The sequence below is a fragment of the Cenococcum geophilum genome (assembly GCF_001692895.1).
Source record: "Cenococcum geophilum 1.58 unplaced genomic scaffold K441scaffold_15, whole genome shotgun sequence".
Taxonomy (NCBI): Eukaryota; Fungi; Ascomycota; class Dothideomycetes; order Gloniales; family Gloniaceae; genus Cenococcum; species Cenococcum geophilum.
Window position 1 is genome coordinate 2,251,765 of NW_027137573.1, and position 19,822 is coordinate 2,271,586.

Below are 19,822 nucleotides of genomic sequence, written 5' to 3' on the forward strand. Positions count from 1 at the left end.
ATTAGTTATATAATTCGGGCTTATAAACGCACTAGCAACGTTCCAGAAGCGTATTAACAATGTATTAAGAGAACACTTGGATGAATTTGTTATGGTATACCTTAATAATATTATTATCTACTTAATAAACGAGAAAGAATATGGAGAATACGTTAAATGGGTCTTAAAGAGACTACAAGAAGAACAAATGCTAGTAGCAATTAAGAAATGCGAGTTCTTCATAAGGAAGACAGATTTCGTCGGATTTATTATTAAACTAGGCTAACTTAGCATAGATCTAAAAAAGATTAAGGCTATAGTGAATTGGTAAGAACTAGAGAACATTACGCAGTTAAGATTATTCTTAGGGTTTTGCAATTACTGCAGAAGGTTTATAGCGCAATGGTTAAAAGATATTAAGCTATTTACGCGGTTAATAAAGAAAGAAGAACTATAGGTATGGGGAAAAGAACAATAAGAACTATTTAAAAAAGTTAAGAGGTTATTTACCTAAGAGCCAGTTCTTAAGATCTATTAACTAGGACTAGAAACGGTCGTAGAAATAGATATATTAGACTTTATACTAGAAGCATACTTTACGTAAAAGCATCTAGATAGATGGCATCTAGTAGCATACTATAGTTAAAAGATAACACTACTAGAACTAAACTATAACATCTACAATAAGGAGTTATTAGGTATAGTTATAGTACTAAAGAAATAGAGAGCATTCTTACAAGGTATAGAGAAACTATTTATAGTTAGGATGGACTATAAGAACCTAATAGGATTTCTAATAATAAAGGAACTTAACTAAAGACAGGTTAGATGGGCAGAAATGCTTATAGAATACTATTTTAAGATTTAGTATACTAAGGGTACGGAGAATACACGAGCAGACGCTCTAAGTAAAAAGGCTAAACTATAGAATAACAAAAAGCCATTAGGGGCTTTACTACGAAAGGATACAGACGGATTAATTAGGTATAATTATCTAAAGATCGCAGCAACTTAAGAGGATAAGTTAAAGAAAGTCTACAAGATACTAGAAAGCTTTTAGGTATAAAGAATTCTAGAAGTATAGCTAGAAGATCTATAGTCGGATATATATAAAAACTAAAAAGTAAAGTATATCCTAAAAAGCATAGCAGAGTAGTTCGTAGAGGACTTCTATAAGGGACTAACTTAAGGATATAATAGAGCTATGGGCTTAGTGTTAAAACTCTAGGAGGAGTATATTATTAATAGAATCTAGAGGATAGCTAGGAAGGTTACTAAGGAGTATCTAGATTACTAAAGAAATAAACTAATAAGGCATAAGCTATATAGAGGGCTATAACCTATTAAAATACTAGAAAGGCTATAGGAGGTTATATTATAGGACTTTATTATTAAGTTGCTAAAATTAAAAGACCTTATTACCGGACAAGATTATAACGTAATCTTAGTAATAGTAGATAAGCTTATAAAGTGGGGATACTTTATAGCATGCACAGAAGAAATCTTAGCGGAAGATATCGCTAGAATTTATATTAAAGAAGTGTTCGCAAGATATAGAGCACTAAGTAAGATTATATTGGATAGAGATTTAAAATTCGTAGTAGTATTCTGGGAAGTATTCTTAGCAGAGTAAGGAGTTTAAGCAGTAACTTTTACTGTATATTATCTACAGACAGACGGTTAAACGGAAAGATTAAATTAGACACTAGAATAGTATCTAAGGCACTATATTAATCACGCATAGAATAATTAGGTATTACTATTACTAGTTATACAGTTTACATATAATACAACACCATAAGAAAAAATGGGTACGTTACCATTTAAGGCGAATTATAGATATAAGCTAAGAATATTATTATCGCTATGCTAAGTAAAGAAAACAAGTAATAGAGCTAAGTAAAGAATAAAGGATTTAATAAATCTTTATATAGACCTCATAGAAATAGCTAAGGTGGTACAGTAAAGAATGAAAAAGTACTACGATGCTAAGAGATCTAAGGGACCAGATCTTAAGGAGGGAGATAAAGTGTAGCTACTATATAAAAATTTCAAGAGTTAACGACTAAGTAAGAAGTTAAACTATGTTAGACTAGGACCTTTTAAAATTATATAAAGGATTTCACTAGTTACGTTTAAGTTAAACCTACTAGCTAAAATAAAGATCTACCCTATATAGCATATTGTAATGCTAGAGCTAGTATACGGGAATATTAAGCTATTAGTTTACGAGGCAGACATATATAGAGGACAGGAAGAAGATAAATGGTAAGTTTTAAGGATTATTAGTTATAAGGATATTAACAATAAAACATAGTATAAGGTTAAGTGGATAGGCTATACTAAGACTACCTAGGAGCTACTAGAGAATTTAAAGAATGCTATAGGAAAGGTATAGGAGTATTAGAAGAGAAAAGGTCAGGCAATATTAATAAAGAAGGATTACTAAAGAACGAGCTACCTAAGGGGGACCTAGGAAGAGCGACTGCCGAACTACTTAGAGTTATTTCCTTTACCACAGAAAGAGAGTTAGTTCTCTTATTACTAAGTTCCTGTAAACCTTGTTCTATAAGTTTCCACTCCTTAAAACAAACCTTTTTACGCACCTTCTTAAGACGGATTAACCGAGCGGACGTAGTAAGACGAGAATTAAGGGCACGTTGTTAAGTATTAGCAGCCTCCTTCTTAGCGTTATAAGAATAATAAAGTTCCGCCAGAGTAACAGACAGCTTATTATTAAGCTTCGCAGCAGTAGATTAAATACGAGACCCTATAACAAATTACTTAAGGAACTTAAAGACTATTAAGAGTTATAGGACGCGCACACTTAGCGTCAGAAGTAGAGTAAACATCGCAAGACGATTAAATATTTGCTTTAGTGCACTCTAAATAAAAGGAAGGTTGCTAAGATAAAGGACTCGCTAACGTAATATATACTAACCCCTTTTTTAAGCAACAAGAACACGGAGATGGTATTATTTCACTAAGTAATAATATTACAGCAATAGTGCGAGCACGACGTTGCGCGTGTGAAGAAGAAGAAGCTTTAGGTATTATAAGTAACGATATTAACTAAATTAATTAGACGGATATTACACCTCTAGTAAACGACTTAGAGATATTAGGTATCTTTAAGGACGAAGATAAAGAGGAGGGAGATGGTATTACGGACGCTTTAAGTACGATATTATAACTACTAGGAGAAGAGTCGGAAGAGGCTAGTTAGTTAATATAAGTATAGTCTAGAATGGAACCTATGGAACTATATAATAAGGAATAGTAGCCAAAGTTATATAAGGTGCTATGTAAGGAACGCGAGGAATAAAGGGAACTTACGTACCTTACGTATAAGATATACATTACGTATAAGAAGGATTTTATAGGAGTACGGTTATGTATTTAAGGACCCTCAGTCCCTACCTAAATAGTTCCTTCCTTATAGTAATTCTCAGAATATAATTGGAGTTAATCTGTTAGGCAACCACTCCACTAGTTATTATTACGTTGTTAACTTAATTTGCTTTACCTATATACCTAGTCCAATAATAAACCTACCGTAGTACCTACTACAAGGTTCCGTTACATAAGTACTTATTATCTTATAAATCCTACTTACTAGCAATTAGATATTGTAAAGAAATTAACTAAAATCCTACTAACTTTTTAGCATCTTTAACCGTAGGACATTATATAGCGTTCTTTAGATGGGTTTTAGATTACTTCCCTTATATATAGAAGAAATCTAGTCTCCACTAGTACTAGAGAGTGCTTAAGATGTTATTTAAAGAATATATAAATAGCTAGATAAAAGATAATGTAATAAAGGACGTAAATAATATATAGATTCCCTTTATAAAGACTAAAAGCACTATTACTAATATAAGTGCTATAGTATATTAAAATCCTAAGGAAGATATATAATCTTAATATATCCATATAGGACAAACTAGTATTATTAGTTAACAACCTTCTTTAAGTGTTACACTACTACTAGGTGCTTAACACCTGGGTATATCCTAATAAGAAATAGCGGTTGCTCCTTACTTTATTATTGCTATATACTACCTATACGGGGGCTCGGCTATACTTGCTAGTTAACGCGGCTATAAAGAGGGTTAATAAGGTTATAGAGAGCGACACAGAAGAGGCTAACCCTTATAATAATATTAATGAACTTAACAATGGATACGAAAGCGCATATTTAAATAACGGCGAGAATAATAAGGACAAATCCTCTTATGTAGGCATAGATACGAATAAGTTAAAATTAATACTCTACTAGGATGTTATAATACTTGCAGTATAAGTTAGGGACTGTATAGTACTAGCTATATTTATTATAATAATCTACAGAAAGGGGGAGGATCGAAAGCCTTAACCGTAAGTATTCCTATTTTATTTCCCTTTATTTATAGGCTAATAGGTTTATAGAAAAACGTATAAAGTATATTAAAATCCTAACCCTTTCCTTTATCCCATTGCCCTTATAGTTACTATAGGACTTTATAATAATGCCTTCGCCGTCTTAAATATATAAGACCCCAAACAGATTCTACATACTCGGGTACCCACTTAAAAACTATACAGAATCTTTAGGTAGAAGAAAAGTAAACTAAATAAGCCTATATTTTACGAACTAGAATATTATAAAGGCTAAACTTCCACGTCTAAAAAGAGCCCTATACCCCTACGCGCTAAAACTTCTTGCCGTTATATAAAGCGACTAGGACGCAATATTGGTCTTAAGTAGCTATTGTCGCAATTATATATCTAACGCGCCACTGGAAATGCTATTAATAGTACGCTCTTCCTTATTAGCTTAATTCTACTTATTCTATAGATCTAGGCTAACTTTACCTAAATTTACAGACGTGGTAACTACCGCTAAATAAAACTAGGTTATAGGCCATTCTTACAACAGCATATTTTAGTTTTATATTAACTAGCGCGTTAAGTGTGACGTCTAGGCAGCATATTTAGATGAGCCATCCAATAGGGCTTTAGTAAAGGTTATAGGAAATATAAGCCTAATATTTAACCCGTATACGCTAAAAGGGTTAACTAAAGAGCAGTTATGCGAAGTTATAAATTACCCAAAGATAGTTAAGTTGCGTTAGTAGAGAGACAATTTAATAAAGAAAATAAAATAGATATAAAATAGCTTTAAGCCTTTTACTCCTTCTAATAAAGAAGACCTTATTTAATAGAGAAAAGAAGCAAACGCTACTCTAAATTAAAAGATAAAGTATTTATAAGATAAGGTAGAACGGGTGATTAGAGAAGCGTATTACCTAATAATTTAAGCGCTGCTAACTAGGCCGCCACTATTACCTACTAGCTAAAGGAGCGGGCCCGTATTATAGAATTACTTAGCAGCCTATATAGAGATCTTGCGGAGCTAGTGTACCTTAACCAGCGGATCGATTTTATCCGAAATTTTATAAAGTTATGCTTATGTTAAGAGGCTTAATAACAAAATACGCCTTCTAACTCGTTAAAAGGGATAGCTATAAAGTAGGAAGATTTTATAACGCCTTATTTATTCCCTTTAGAATATAACCCTCACTAGTGCCTATTTTATATAGGTAATAAGCGTTTACCTTACTAGCAGAGGATTTTCTATTAGAGTTGGCTAGCTAAGATAATAAACTATATTAAGGATAGCTATCTCTATTTATTTGCACTAGATGTAAAAATTCCCTATAATTATCCAGTATGTAAGAAAAGGCATATAATATTAAATAGCGTTTTACACTTTAAAAGCTATACTTAAACTATTTATAAAGTAAAGCATTAGGTTCTAAAGATAAATTCTATATAACCTTTCTACCTTTATTACAATAAGTATATTATACTAAGGAAGCTAGAAGAAGAGAGAAGGAAAAGAGGGTTTGATTTTAGTAGAGTGTAATTTGGCGAGGGTATAATTCTTAGTAAGGGTTGCAATTTTAGTAGGGATTTTTTATAGAAGAATAATCTGTGTCTAGGTGCGCTGCCTCTTTAAGTTTAGCGGGGCCCCGATACCCGTTTTATAGGTATTAATCCCTTACTTAGTTAACCGCTGCTTTTAACGTTTATAAAATGCTTTATTACTATATAATTACAGCACCTATTGTACCAAACGCGTGCTTACGCGTTCGGTACACCAGGTACGTGTTTATGCGTTTAGTGCACCAACCACTCGCTTACGCGTCTGGTGCACTTATAAAGCACTAATTAATTAGGGGGGAGGTGCATTAGTATATAGACCACGTAGTCTGCTTTATACAATCAACAGTTACTATCTAAACAAGTATACAATACTACATGTATTTCGTGCCCGTGGATACAACTTACTCGTGTTATTAAGTTAGTATAAATACTGATTAGTAAGCGCGCACAGATCAGCAATCACTTAATACCTCCCCCTAAGCGATACATACGACAGCGACCACCCGTTTAGACTCCTAGTACGACCTACTAAAAGGTCGGAAGTCGGGGATTACGGACTTATCTCCAACTCTATATACTTATTTAAGTCTTAGTACGGTTTACTAGAAGTTATAGACGCGAATATAGACCTATACGGAACCCCTACCCTTAACCTCTTTAAACCTTAAACCCCTATTTCTACTACACCCTCTTTTAACACCTCTAATGTCTTTTCAGACCCCTTACGGAGACCCCCTACCCTTCTATAAACCGTTATAGACCTGTTAATTACCTTTACGGACCGTTATGGAGACCTCTTACCCTTCTATAAACTACTACGGACCTACTAACCGCCTTTATAGACCCTATAAGACCTCTACTACCCGCCACGTATTATATAGTATAGCAGATATTAGCAAGCAAGTTAGCGAAGGTCAAAAGAAGTGGAGATAAGGCGTTGACGTTACGTCTATAAACGACGTTAACAACTATATTAGCTTTAAAATCCTTAAATATAGACACTTTAAGCTTATAAATAACGACCTATGGGAGCAATATAAGGAAGACTTTGCGGACTTTACGGAAGCTATTTTTAAGGCTTGCAACCCTACTGCTATCTATAACCTACGAACCCTTTTACGTCACTAAGGTGTATAGGTTAAAAGGGATAAACGAGTCACTGTTGCACGGTCTCTATACGACATACTATATAAAGAGAACTAAACGGAATAGACTAAAGAGTAGATCTTAGATTATATTAAAACCAGCGACCTCTTTACCTCCTTTAAACTTAATAGAATCTCTGGCCTTATAGCTAACCTATTTAACTAAATTCGTTCTATAAACCCAAGTGGTATTAGAATTAATCTTACTAGCCAAAGTATACCTAATACTTAAGTTACGGACCATAATACCCCCGTAACCCAAATTACGGACTATAATACCCCTATAAACTAAAATACGGACCAAATTACCCCTATTATTTAAGTTATAGATCCGTAAGCCATATATCCGTAAGCTATAGATCTATAAGTTATAGATCCGCAACCTACCTAAGTAAAGACCTATGGTAAAGAGCTAGCTAACCTAGCTAAGCTCTATACCAACAAATCTAAGTATAGCGGTAAAAATAATAACTTTAACTTTAAACTTACTATCTTTACGGACCTCTATCGGAAGGCTAATATTCCTAAATAGAAATTTAGCTAAGCCTACTCTACTATACTGCGCGGCCTAGCACTTAACCACTACTACACTAACCTTAAGAGCAACCCCCTTAGTGTTCCCTTTAATAAGCTATGCGAAGCTACGCGTAACTACTTTAAAGAACCGGAATATAAGCGTAATATTCTTACCTAATAGAATACGACTAAGCTATGGACCGTAATTAATAAGAACACTAAAAAATTAACTATAAAGTGCCTGTAAATTCTTATTAAAGACCTTCGGCACCTATAGCACGGCCTTAACACTAAGCTTTAAATAGACAACTTCCTGTATAATAAACTTATTACAGCCTGCTAGGAAGTAGAGCCCTATAAGTACGCCTACTATAAGCCTGCAGATACCTTAGCTGGCCTTATTAATAACCTATACTCCTCTATTGTAACATATAAAGTCTTAAACCCACCAGGCAGCACTTAAGCCTTTATTACGGATATTTAATATCCGCAAATAGACTTAGACGTCTACTTTACGGACCGCCGCTACCGCTAATAGCACCTGTACCGACCAAGTCCCACCTATAACCCCTATAGCAACCCCTATATAAAAATATACCCCCGTAGATAAACCAGCTAGAAGTGCTTTATGTGCGGTAAGAAAGGATATTAGTCTATAAGGTATACCCGGGAAGAACGTAATAAGTCTAAAAAGAGACTTAATAGCCGTATTAACCAGTTTATTTTAAAATATAAAGAAAAGGAAGTAGAAGAGCCCCCTAATAAGTTAATAGAAGCCCTTATAATTAACTTTAACTTAAACGCTTAGGAATAAGAGACCTTAGAAATATTCCTAACTACTTTCGGACCTTTTACGGACAGCCAAGCCTTTAATATTACGACCGTATTAGCCAACCGTTCCTTTATACACTTAGTTGCGCCTAAAAACTATTCCGCAAGTACCCCTATTATAGATATTATAGATCACGAGCAGGACCTATTTATATATATCACTATAGAACGCTATACCCCCAAGGAATTCTACGGTGTTATAATCGATATAGGTGCCTCTAAGAAGTCTACCGTAGGCTATAGATAATACCTTATATATAGGACCACTACAAATAATAATACGGACATTAATATTACGCAAACTAGGGCCGTAAACGTCTAATTCGGCATCGGCTTAACCGCATTAATTAGATTAGTTAAAGTTAAGACTCTAATTAGCCTAGTTAACTTCCACGTAGTAAAAGCGGATACCCCCTTTCTACTCTGTCTTACAGACATAGATAGGTTATAGGTATACTACAATAATATTACGGACACCTTAATTGGCCCTATAACTGCCCTAGGAAGTAAGCATATTACCCTACTAATTACACAACGATTTAGACACCCATTCCTTATATAGGGAGAGACTTTACGGACCTATATTTAGGAATCTTTTAACTATAACCCGTGCTACCTTACTAGTACTAAGATCTACCGCCTATACCACTGTTTTGGCTACCTATTAGCCGAAAAGCTGTATAGAGTCCTTAAACGCTTTAGATATAACGACGTTAATAGAAAGGCAATTAACTACCTAACTAAATACTACTCCTTCTACTAGAAATACGGACGTTCCCTAGGCCGATTTAAGTTCACCCTTTATAAGGACCTTAACTTTAACTACTTAGTGTATGTGGATATTATGTATATTAACGGCAGTCTAGTATTATATATAATCGATAAGGTAACCCACTATTAAGCCGCCCGTTAGTTGCAAAATATATCCATAAAATATACTTAGGATATTTTACAAACCTACTAGATCGACACATACGTCGGACCTCCGCAGTATATTACCTACGACACCGGTAGGAACTTTATTAGCAAGGAATTCCAGCAGTATACTACGGCCATGGCTATATTAATAAAAGCTGTTCTAGTTAAGGCGCACTAGTCCGTTAGGCTTATTAAGCGAGCTTACCTAGCCTTACGGAGAGCTTACTAGATTATTATAGACGAGTGTAAGGACATCTAAAAGGAACTGGCTTTATAGATGGCCGTAAAAGCTGTTAACGACACCGCTGGCCCTAACGGACTAGTACCTACCCTCTTAGTTTACGGAGCTTACCTAAGGATAAGCAACCTAGGCCCTCTTGCCCTATTTATTACGGAATAAGTAGCTATAATACGGAAGGCAATAACTAAAATAGTTAAGCTATAGGCCAAGCAAGCTATTAATAACGCCCTATACTACCGTAACGGACCTAACACAACCCTAGTACACGACCTCCCGCTTAACTCTAAAGTCCTTATATGGCGTAAAAGCGGCAGTTGGAATGGACCTTATTATCTACTAGCCGTAGAAAATGAGATATGCTGTGTATAGCTTCCTAGTGGGCTAACTAGCTTTAGAAGCACGTCCGTAAAACCCTACTTTCGGCCTAAAAACACCTATAATGTTAAACCAGACGAACTGGAAGCACCCTTACCTACCCTAGAAGTCCCCTAGAAACCCACTGAACCTACTAAACCTACTATAAAGCGTGGTCGAGGACGCCCCTAAAAGCACCCTATAACTAAGAACACTATAACAGAAAATTACCTAACCTTCACAGGAATATCCGCAAGGCAATCTCTGCCTACGGATATATTAGTTCTAGTATAGAAAACCCCGTTTACGGACTTACGACGTAAAGAGATTAACGGACTACTTAAAAAGGGTGTCTTTGCAGTTATAATAGAGAAAAACGTCCCGTAAGGCGTCCGTATATTTAACTTATACTTCATTAATAAGATTAAGCACCCTAGTACTAATAAAGCCTTTAAGAAATTAAGGCTTATTATACAAGCTTATAACGACAAGGAAAAGGACTTAGTCCTTATATAATTACCTACAATTTAACAAGTCAGCCAATAAATTATACTTATACTTGCGCTGGGACTATAGCAAACTAAACCTATAGCCCTATACTTACGGGATATCTCGCAAGCCTACGTACAGTCTAACACCTACCTAAGTAGGGACATCTTTATACGACTACCCCGTGAGCTTAACTTATAACTAGGAACAATTTTACGGGTTATAAAACCTCTTTACGGAGTACTAAAAGCTAGGAACTACTGGTTTAAGACGTACCACCAGTATTACGTTAGTAAGCTTAAAATGGAACAGTCGACCTATAACCCCTACCTCCTATACAGCCCACCAAATGGCCTTAGTATTATTAGACTTCAAATAGACGATACCCTATTCCTAGCAGACCAGACCTTTACGGACGCTAAAGAAACTAAACTATAAAAGGCTAAGTTCTTAGTAAAGCCGTAAGAGTAGTTAACTAAGTAAAATCCGATTAAGTTTAATGGAGGCCTAATTATATAAAAGGGCAACCTAATTAAGCTAACTTAAAAACGCCAAGCTTAAAACCTAAAGCTTATTATAGCAAAGCCTACGGACCTTACTAGTTCCCGTAAAGAGACCTATAAGACTATAAATATAAAGGACTAATACGCTGTATAGCGTGTAAGAGGCGCCTATATTGCCACAGTCTACTAACCCGAATCTGCCTATAACTTGTCCTTTATAGCCCAGGCAGTAAATCCGTAAGAAGAAAATGTTAAGCAGCTTAATAAGTGCATTTAGTGGTAAATTAACAATGTAGTAAGGGGACTTACTTTTATACCACTAGACCTAAATTCCCTTAGCCTACTAGCATTTATAGATGCCTCCTTTGCCAATAATAAAGACCTATTATTACAAATTGGCTTTGTAATTGTACTTACGGACCGCAATTAGGACGTAAATATACTATACTAGTCTTTAATTAAGTGCAAATGAGTAACCTGTAGTATACTAGCTTCTAAACTATATATACTAGCTTATGGATTTAATATAGTAGCTACAATTAAATTAACGGTCTAGAAGATTCTATAACTAGAGCAGTTACCCCTAGTTTTATACACTAATTTAAAGTCCCTTTACAACTGCCTAGTTAAACTAGGTACGACATAAGAGAAGAGGCTTATAGTCGACCTAATGTGCTTACGTTAGGCCTATAAACGACATAAGATTATAGAGGTTAAATGGATTAGTAGCGGAGACAACCCAGCGGATGCTATAACTAAGGTAAAGCCGTATTAAGCCCTTAAAACCCTAATTAACACGAATAAGCTTAACCTAAAAGTTATAGAATGGGTAGAACGGGACTAACGGAGCACCTACGGTATGTCTACGGCCCGTTGGAAGGCCGTACGGCTCGTTATACGGTATAGGTGGAAAATGGTAGAAAGCTACGGTGGAACTTAGTGGACTTATATAACCTGCCGAATTTTATAGGGTGGTTAAATTAACTAATCACGATTTTCCATCCCCAGGATGGAAAATCGCTATTAGTTCGCTTAGCACTAGCGCCTTAGCGGCCCTTAAAATCTAACTTACTACCCGTCGAAAGGCCGTACGGTTTATTTTACGGACCGTAAGCAGAACTTACGGCTAGCTTAGGGCACCGTTTAGAAGGCAGCCTAGACGGCACCTTAGGGAGATTTCCTATGTATTTTCCTTTGTGTTCTATAGTTTTATTAAAGCAATTACAGAGGCTGTACACAGGTGGTTTCATTTTTTAAGTACTGCTAGTGTATAATTACAGCACCTGTTATACTAAACGCGTGCTTACGCGTTCGGTACACTAGGTACACGTTTACGCGTTCAGTATACCAACCACTCGCTTACGCGTCTAGTGCACTTATAAAGCACTGACTAATTAGGGGGGAGGTGCATCAGTATATAGACCACGTAGTCTGCTTTATATAATCGACAGTCACCATCCAAACAAGCATACAATACTACATGTATTTCGTGCCCGTGGATACAACTCACTCGTGCTATTAAGTTAGTATAAACAATTACCTTTACTGCCCTCTCTACTAGCTCTTTCTCTCTTAAATTCCACTTCTGCCTTTATAATACCCCTGCTATAAGGCCTTACCCTAGGTGCCCTGCGCCCACTCCTTAATACCAACCTTTTAATTACGACTAATACTAAAATATGTACCCTCTTAGTTGACTTTTAAATATTTAACTGTTATTTACCAGACTATCTCCTTCTCTTATAACTAGGGTAGTGTCTACTATTACATTTTAATTTAGTAGCCTAGTGTTAACCGATAAAATATATCCTATTTAGCTTCGCCAGAAGGACCGGTCTTTTACGGCATTTACGCATTTATACTCCTATAGACTTGCTAATAAATAAATAATTTAAACCATTAATCTTTGGTTTGGTTAATTAGATATTTTAAAGCTTTAAACTTGTTTATTTCGTTTAGTTAATTAAACTAGCAAATGGTTTAGATAGATTTAACTATTTAGGTATATTTATATACATTTTTACACGACGGTAGAAGGATTTAGAAGCTCTACACTATAATTTGGTAAGAGGCATTTGGTGTTATATTACTTGCGCCAAGCTTAAAAGTTAAAAGGGAATATAATTAATTACCCCTAGTGTTAACAACAGTAAGGTCTAATTCTATTAATTTAAAGCGGCAAATTTGTTAATATTAGTTACTATAATAGCATCTAAACGTTATATAAGAATAGCTTACTATAGTATAGATTAAACCTTATTGTCGCTCTGGCGGTTCCTAAAGAAGGTTATATAATTCTAACTTTAATGTAGAGTTTTCCTAAGCAAAAGATGCCTAAAAAATCGATCGCCTGCTATAATGGCAGTAATATCGATGCGGCTATATAGCTAATCTTACAATTTGCAAGCCACCGGCCCGTCTGCCTATTTATAGTAAGTCTATTTACCTTGCTAATAGCATTAATATAAGTTCTACTACCGACTGGCAAGCTAAGGTAACGTCGTCCCTCTTATATCTTCCTATTACTTTTTTTAACCCGCGCCGTAATAACTGGTATAAAGATTAGATAGAGGAAATTTCTAATCCATAGTTCCGCGAGCATATTAAGTAGAAGCTTGATTATTTAGACCGCGCTAACGTTATCGCAATGTTCTTTAATAAGAATAGTATATCGCTAATTAGCCTTCTTAAGCTTGGTCTATATGCTCTTAGTCGCAAAATAGTTATTTACTACCCTAAAGGCTACTAGAGATCTGTGACGGGCTTATATAAATGCTTTTAAACTAAAGCTTGTGGATTGCTACTATATAAGAATACTAAGCTAAGGAGAGGAAGAGGAAAGGAGGCCCTAAGGGGTAATATATACGGTATAGGCGAACTCCGAAAATTACGCCAAGCTAACTATAGGGGCGGTGCCCTAGCACCGTTATAAGATTATTAGAGAGACTAGAAAGATATTAGAGATCTAACTAAACATACTACTGGAAATATCCTTAGTTTTATAATAATTAGGATAGCAATAATAAGATAGATTAGATTTATTTATTAGCTTAATAGAGTAAAAGAGTATAAACTTATCCTATTACTAAAGTAGCGGAAATTTATTATAGGCTTTTTAGATAAGTATTAGATTAAACTATATAGTGCCTATAAGCTTATAGTATTAGTAGCCGATATATATAACTACACTAAAATAGCGTAACTATATATACCATCTAAAACTAGGGAAAAAGGAGCTCTTACTGCACCTGGCCCAAAAAGACCAAAACCAATTAAAAGAACCCTAAAAAACACCTAGAGAATCCCCCTAAGATGTATATATCGCAGGGGAGGTACACATTAAATAACGGTGGCTTGCACTCGCGTGTAACCGCTAGAACTACGCCTAGCAATAGCCCTCTATAACAAAGATAGGTGAATACTACACCATAAAGCGGAAATACCTTTATTAAGAAGGCATCTAACAAAATATAAAGCCTATTGGACGCGTCTAGTATCTAAAATTATAGGGGAGTAACCGTTAGCTATAACGAACTAATATAGTTAGTAGAATGGCTCCGCTAGTCTAGCGAACCTTAGGCGCCCCTTTAGTAAACCCTTAATTAAATCCTCTAACGGCTAAGTAAAATTAAAAATAAGTATAACCCCCCCTTACCGGCGAACCGCACCTAGGCCGCTATAGCTATGCTTTTACAGCATAGGGAACCTACCCCCCTTAAGTTAATAACTGGGTATATAATTATAATACGACTAAATATAGAATAAGTAGAGGGGCTTAGGGGACAATTAGAAATAGAAGTCCTTATAAAGATATATAAAGAGGTTTATAACGCTATTATAGTCTAATACCTTAAGAGTGGAGATATTAAAGTCACTCTAAAGGACTAATAGGTAAAGAAATAAGCTATAAGGGTAGGGGATAGGCTAGGAGAACGTATTGGCATAAAAGTACTCCGCGAGGATTACCTAGTTAAAGTCCCAGCGGTTTCTATAAGCCTTAGGGTAGAAAAGGGACGCTAGGCGGATAATATAGTAATTATATAGGAGATAGTAAGATAAACGGAACACCTTATACTAGGACTTAAAATCACCTAAATCTAATGGCTTTAATAGGAAAATGCAAATTAAGTATATAATAAGAATAATAAAAGAATATAAGGGTCGCCGGAGACTTACTAGGGAGACACCGGACGAACGTATAGCTCCCTTATTATTAGCATATATATACTAGGAATGCAAAAACTCCTTATCCAAAAAGAAATAATTATAAATGGCCTTATATATAATATAAGGCTTTATAACTACAGACTACACCTAAAATAATGCTATTGCTGTATATAATAGGGACACACCTAATCTATATACGCAGCATAGGTGTGCTACAGCCACTGTATAGGCCCCTACGATATAAAATATTGCTTAAATTAAGACTAAATAAAATGCGTAAACTGCTACTAAAGTATATATAAGGCGTGAGAGAGAGAAGACTATATTAAATACAGGAGATAGAAGGCAAGGGCTTAATAGCTGCGGGAATAACTATATGCTAGGTTATATAAATGGAAATAATAGGTAATAAGCTAGGGGGACGCAGGCGCCTTTCTAGCGTTTTCTACCTTTAATACTAAAGGGCTAGGCTAGCTATCCTAAGCCTTAACGAGCCAGAAGCGACGCTATACGATATTACTAGATTAATTAGGGATATAAGGGTTATAGGGGATATAAGGGAGAGAACGCCCTATAGGAAGACCCCTATAGACAGCAACAGTAGGCTTAAAACCAAAACAATTAAGAATTAGACTTAATGCGGCAAATATAACATTCGTAGCTAACCTATAAAGGGTATATAGCTAACTAGTAAGAATAGGGGAAGAACTGGTAATAATAATAGATTTAAATATAGAAGCGCTAATAGGAATATAAAATACGGGAATAAAAAGCTCTATATAAAATAAGTAGTAACTAAAGTATAGACATAAGAGATAAAAGCTCTAAATATCCTAGAGAAAGTAGAAATAGAAGAAGTGAGGAATAAAGAAGAGTTAAAGGACCCTTACTGGGGGTCCGCTACCTATCTATTATATAATATAACTGCGGTAATATAAACCACCACCTTATAAGGCCCCTACTAGATAGTCTAGACCTAGAGAAATACTATATCCTTACTATATAAAAACCGTATTATAATACCTTTATATAATTAATATACTACTTCTAAGGATTCTAGCTCCTATATAAACCAAAAGTAGCTATACGCGTGTGCTTTATAATTAGTAAGGCTATTAGCCTATCCTTATAGTTATAGCAGGCAGTTAACCTAAATACTATAGTTATAATAATCTAAATATATAGGGGACTGGTATAAATTATTAATATATATAACCCTAAGGTTAAAGGGGTCCCATAAATAGAGAATATTATATTAGTAATAAGCTTACTAAAAACCGAAGGTATAAAGTCTATTTTACTAGGAGATATAAACCTCTACTACCCGCGGTAGGGGGGTATCTATATTACTATAGATTAACAGTTAGAGTGCCTACTAAGAGCTATAGATATCTAGGGCCTTAAGCTAGCCACCCCCTTAGGAGCAATTATATGGTAATAAGGCACCGCTAGAAGTATAATTAACCTTATATTTATAGATAAAGGCCTATACTAAAGACTTAAAAGGTGTAACCCTAAAGAAGAATAAACACTTACCTTAGACTATATCCCTATTTAGATATAGCTAGACCTAGATACTAAAGCGTAACTAAATAAAAAAAGATATATAATAAGGAAGCTTAAGATAAACAGTTTCCTTAATATAGTTAAACAATAACTCTAAGACCTAGAAGAAATCCACCTAATACTAAATAAGCGAGGCTTATTAGCTACCCCTAAGGAAATTAACCGAAGACTAGAAAGGATCTAGGTAGCAATTAAAAATAGGCTAGAAGAGTACTACCCGATCTTAAAACCGGGCCCCTACGCGCGATATATATAGTCTATATAATGCGTAGTTCTGGTTACTAGCTAATAATAAGTAAGAAGGAAATATATAAGTAGCTATAACCCTAAAGACAAGAGATAATATAAAGACATAAGAAACTAGCTAAAGAATACCCTAAAAAAAGAAGTAAGGAATAACTGGAGACGGTTTATAAACGAGTATACTTTTAACCTAAGCCTCCCCTATAATAAGGGCCTTTAGGNTATAGCAAAATAGGTAAAGAAAAAGGTAGGGCGCCTAGTAGAAGACCTATACCTACCACCCCTATAAAGAGTAGGAGAATTATAGGCCATAAATAACAATAATAAGAAGGTAAAGATTCTTATAGAAAGGTTCTTCCCCTAACTAGCTCTAGTAGACCTTAGTAATATTATAGGTAAAATACTAGTAACTTACCTGCGGGTTAACAGCGATATAATAATAGAGGAAATGGCTAGGACTATTAGCCGCCTTTTAAATAATATAGTATTAGGACTAGATAGAATTCTAAATAAGGCCCTAAAAACCTATAGGCCACTTATAGCACCTTAGCTTATAGATGTAGCTAGAGCATACTTTGCTATAGGCTACTACCCGTAACTCGGAAGGTCTATAATAACAGTTGTTCTATAAAAAAAAGGTAAAGCAGATTACTTAATCCCAGAAAACTACCGCCCTATTACCTTAGAAAACACCCTTAGTAAGATCTTAGAAAGGGTAATAGCGGAGTATATAGCAGATACGGTAGAGGAATACGCCTTACTACTATAAAGCTAAATAGGGGCAAGAAAGAACCGCTTAATACTATTAGCACTTACGCTACTTACTACTACTATTAAATCTGCATGGGCGATGCGAAAGGACTTTATAGTATTAATACTTAGCCTAGATATTAGTGGTGCCTATAATAATATACCCTATAAGCGTCTCCTATATATTTTTAGGGTAAAGAGCTTCCTAGAATAGATTATATAATTTGTCTAAGGGTTTATAGGCTAGAAAGAAACATTATTAGTCTTTAGTAGATATTAGAGCCCCCCTATTATAGTTATAACAGGAATACTATAAAGATTACCCCTCTCGCCTATACTCTTCCTTTTCTTTATAAGTAACCTACTTAACTCCTTTAAGGAAGGGGCGACCTAGAAAATAGGCTTTATTAATAATATAAACCTAATTATATACGGGCTAATAGCCGTAAAGAATTGCAGAACACTAGAGAAAGCCTATAACACTTATATAGAATAGGCAAAATATTATAGAGTCTAATTCTTATTAGAGAAATACCAGCTAATCTATTTTATAAGAAAACGTAATTAATCTGCAGATCTCTAGCATATAATTCGCATCTAAGGCTTTAGGGGTTAACTAGTTTAGGGCCTAAGGGTATTAGGAGTATAGGTAGATAGTAAGCTCTAGTAGAGCGTATATGCGGCATAAGCGGCCTATAAAGGCTAAGTATAGTTTATCGCTTTATCTAGGATTGTTAATTCTATATAGGGTCTATACTTCTAGAGGTTACGCCTACTATATATAGCAGTTGTCCGGCTAACTATAACATATAGATCCAGTATTTGGGCCATTAGAGAAACTAAAAAGGGCCCCCTTAAATTACTCCTTAAACTACTTTAAAAGGTCTAGACAGCCTATCTTTAAAGTATTATAGGCGGGTATAAGCAAACGGCCACAGTACTACTTAAGAAGGAATCTAATATTCCCCCCCTATAGTTATATATTAAAGCCGCTGTAATATAAAGAACGTAAAATAAATGTAACTCTAATATTATAAAGTATATTAAGACACGCCTAAGTAAACTATAGAGGGATTTTAAGGTGCCCTATAGGAGAACAAACCAATAACCCTAAAGTAGGGAAGAGATATTAGAGAAACAGGTAAAAAAAGCAGAAGAAAAATAGTGCCGCTTTAGGGCCTAGGCCTATATAGAGGAGGAAGGGAGACGCGTAAAATATTAGCAAAGATAATAGCAAGATAGAAAAAGGAGCTAAAGTAAAATATATAAGAACGCTAGGAAACTATCTACCGCAATATAATACTGGTTAGACTAACGCTAGAGAGGTAAATAGGAGTTAAAGGTATAGAGGCTNANTTAGGCAAGACNAACCTAAGCNATAGNATAGTTAANNCNATAGGGGGTAAATACCNAAGGGCTCNNAGAAGGCNTAATAAAGGTAGAAAATATAATAGTAACACTCTTAAGAACAGGAATAATAGGACTAAAAGATTGGCTTTACTAAGTAGGTGTTTTAATAGGTAGCCCAAGATGTAAATGTGGCTAGCTAAGATAAACACTAAAACACGTAATACTACTATACCCCCTACGCACTAATTAAGAAATAATACTCTTAGCAGCTAGTATAGAGAACTATAATATACTGCTCTTAATATAAAAAGGCCTTAAGGCGGTCACCTAGTGGCTTATTAGTTAAAATATACTAAATTAGTTTTAAGTTGCAAGGGAAATGGTAATAAAAGGTAAGGGGGCGAGCAGTAGGTGCCCCCTAGTAACTCTACAGTAGTAGAGTAATAGTTTATAATACTAGCGCGTCCGTAGGCTTATTATAGCAGTAGTAGTTCCCAAGGAGGTTAAATAGTAAGGTAGTAGAGCACTATAGGCGACTTATAGGCGCTAAGTAGGCGAGTTCTAAAAGGCAGGGAGATAGATTACGGGGTTTTCTCATTTTTCTTAAATAGAGTTTTCTCCCCATATGTAAATAAGGAGTAGTCCGTATAGGCCTAATAGGGATCCAAATCGGACGTTAAGCAATGAATTATTATTATTATTATTATATAACTACACTAAGGTAGTTAGCCCGTAACCCTTTTAGGCGGCTAACTTTATAGGCTATAACCTTATTCTTAGATACCCTTAGCTTATAAAAGTAGATTTTAAGATACGCTTTAAGATAGGAGCCTTTAAAT

At 35.0% G+C, this 19,822-nt stretch overlaps 1 protein-coding gene across 1 annotated transcript; it reads left to right on the forward strand.

Annotated features, from left to right (window-relative positions):
• Positions 1-13,311: 13,311 nt before the first annotated feature.
• On the forward strand, positions 13,312-13,473 carry K441DRAFT_553967 (uncharacterized protein; the record flags this gene model as incomplete). The annotated part of the gene is made up of 1 exon (XM_067643206.1): positions 13,312-13,473. A coding segment is annotated over one exon (162 nt), but the record flags the coding sequence as incomplete, so codon positions are not given.
• Between the last annotated feature and the right edge of the window lie 6,349 nt (positions 13,474-19,822).